A 2,518-nucleotide genomic window follows, 5' to 3' on the forward strand; every position below is an offset into this window, starting at 1 on the left:
ATATATATATATATATATATATATATATATATATATATATATATATATATATATATGACATACACCTACACACTATTTTTTTGTTCTTATAGGTCGCCGCCTAGACGCTTACTGCAACCATGATGACAATAAATCTGACTATATTAAAAAAACATTACAAAGAACAATCCACACCATAGAAAACTAAAACAAAGAGTACTTGCATCTTTTCTTACAAATAAACTACTCGCATGCCACCACCAAAAATCAATTCACTAGCGACGCCAATTACAAACAACTCCGAAAGTAGAAACAATTTCGACAACTAACTGAGCACACATATTTTCATAAGTGTTTCAGCCAGGCACTCCATTGCATTTTGGATGCATGACTGGATTATTTAGATCTTACACAAGACACATGTATGAACTATGATTAAGAATAGTTTATAGAGTGATGTTGAGCTCCATGGTAGATGATATTCACCACCTTACAAGAAGTTTGGTATGAATTTCCTTATTTATGTAAAGAAATGAGCTGTTAAACACTCACTCGCTTAAATATGTAAGCGATAGTGGGGAACAGCTATCAAGTGCTTGGTACGAGGCATCACAAGAGAAAATTCTTCAGTCATGTCTAACTCTTCAGGTAACATACCATTTGGAAGTTCCCAATCAAAGCAGTGCACTAGTTGTGCTACCACCAATCTTACCATAGTAATTCCAAGTTGTAAACCAGGACAACTTCTTCTACCAGAACTAAAAGGAATAAATTCAAAATTTCTCCCTTGATAGTCTATATTGCAACCTTCGAACCTCTCTGGGATAAATTTCTCAGGATCAGCCCACACGTTTGGATCACGTCCAATTGACCAAACGTTTATAATGATTCGTGCTTTTTTTGGTATGTGAAAGCCATCAACTGTGGAATCTTCCATTGCCTCATGAGGGATAAGTAATGGCCCTGGAGGATGAAGTCTAAAGGATTCTTTCATGACCATTTCTAAATAGTTTAGATTCTCCAAATCCGATTCATCCACCATCCTATCCAAACCTACATTACTTTCTAATTCTTGTTGAACTTTCTTCAACACTTGTGGATGCCTCAAGAGTTCCGACATCATCCACTCAATTGCGCTTAATGAAGTGTCTATTGATCCCGCGAGCATATCCTACATATAATATTCAATTTTTAATTTTTATAGAAAAATAATTATAGAACATACAAAATTATTTACAATCATTATACTTGAAAAAAAAATTGAATAAATAATTACCATCAAAACAGATTTGACATGTTCACGATTGAATTGGAACTCAGTTTCTCCTGACTTCATGATGGACAATATGATATCTACAAAATCCTTTGTCATCTGATCACCGCTTCCACTCTGTTCATGCTCATCAAGGATCCTCTCAAGGAACCGATCAATGACTTTGGCGAGGACCTTCATTCTTCTAGTTAATCCTTGAAAGTCAAGCTGACCAAGATAAGGAAAATAATCCCCAAGATTTGGTATAGCTGATAGCTGCATAAGTTCGTTAATCACACCTTTGAAACCCCTCTCATCAATGTCCTTATTCTCGTACTTCTTCCCAACCACCATCCTGCAACTCATGTCTGCACTCAACTCAGAAACTTTAGCACTTAGATCAACAGCCACACGATCCAGAGCCGATTGCTTGAGTGAGTCGATAAGATAACACAATTCTTCTCTTCTCGTGGCTCGAAATGAATTGATCTTATGACTACTAAGCAACTGCAATGTGCACAATTTGCGCATATTCCGCCAGTAAAGACCGTATGGGCTAAAACACATATTCTTTTGATTATAAGAGATATACTTAGCTGCCTCAATAGGTGGTCTGCTTGCAAACACAAGGTCATGAGTCTTGAGGAAGAGCTGTGCAGCATGAGGAGATGAAGCAACGATGGTGTCAACGAAGCCTAATCGCAAATGCATGATGGGACCGTACTGTTTGGCTAACTTGCTCAAATCGTGATGGGGATTTTTACCAAGCAAGTGAAGGTGGCCCAAAATGGGAAGTCCTCTTGGACCTGGTGGCAGTTTCTTGGTTTTTGTCTTCTTTAAAAGACCATGAATGAGAGACAAAGCTGCAAACACAGCAAGCGTTGTCCAAAGCCATGCCATGGTTAGTTTTTCTTGAATATAATGTGTATGATACAATATTCTTTTTTAGTGTAAGGACTGAAAACTCAAAGAGAACTACGAAGGAAGGAGAAAAGAAAATCAGAGAAGCTTAGGATCATAATTCTTAACTAAGCATCACAATATAAATACACACATGAAACAACGTGAAACAGCATGAACACGTAGGGGTTGATTAGTAAATAGTATACTGGAACACGTAATTAACTACAAAACCTGTAACACACACAGGAAACTTCGACATGCATGCATTCCACGTCCCCAGTGCAACTCTGTCGTCAACAAGTGGCTTGGAAGAATTTCCTAGTTTTACGTACTGTCATCTATCGAACATAAATATAATATAAAATCCTTATGTAGTTGATGGAT

General features: G+C 37.1%; 1 protein-coding gene across 1 annotated transcript; it reads right to left on the minus strand.

The window, feature by feature from the left end:
* Nucleotides 1–120: 120 nt before the first annotated feature.
* On the minus strand, nt 121–2,161 carry LOC116014173 (cytochrome P450 CYP736A12-like). Its single transcript, XM_031254174.1, has 2 exons — nt 1,256–2,161; nt 121–1,150 (listed from the first exon to the last, which is right to left on the minus strand). Exons 1-2 carry the CDS (start codon nt 2,129–2,131, stop codon nt 536–538), a joined length of 1,491 nt encoding a protein of 496 aa, XP_031110034.1. The 5' UTR covers nt 2,132–2,161; the 3' UTR covers nt 121–535.
* Between the last annotated feature and the right edge of the window lie 357 nt (nt 2,162–2,518).

This window comes from Ipomoea triloba, chromosome 3 (assembly GCF_003576645.1).
Source record: "Ipomoea triloba cultivar NCNSP0323 chromosome 3, ASM357664v1".
In the NCBI taxonomy this organism is placed as follows: domain Eukaryota; kingdom Viridiplantae; phylum Streptophyta; class Magnoliopsida; order Solanales; family Convolvulaceae; genus Ipomoea; species Ipomoea triloba.

What these genes read in the sequence shown, in the direction of transcription:
- LOC116014173 (XM_031254174.1), bottom strand. Translation starts at nt 2,131, where the DNA reads ATGGCATGGCTTTGGACAACGCTTGCTGTGTTTGCAGCTTTGTCTCTC. An exon ending in ATGTCAAATCTGTTTTGATG is followed by an intron (nt 1,151 to 1,255) that starts GTAATTATTTAT and finishes TATTATATGTAG; the next exon opens with GATATGCTCGCGGGATCAAT.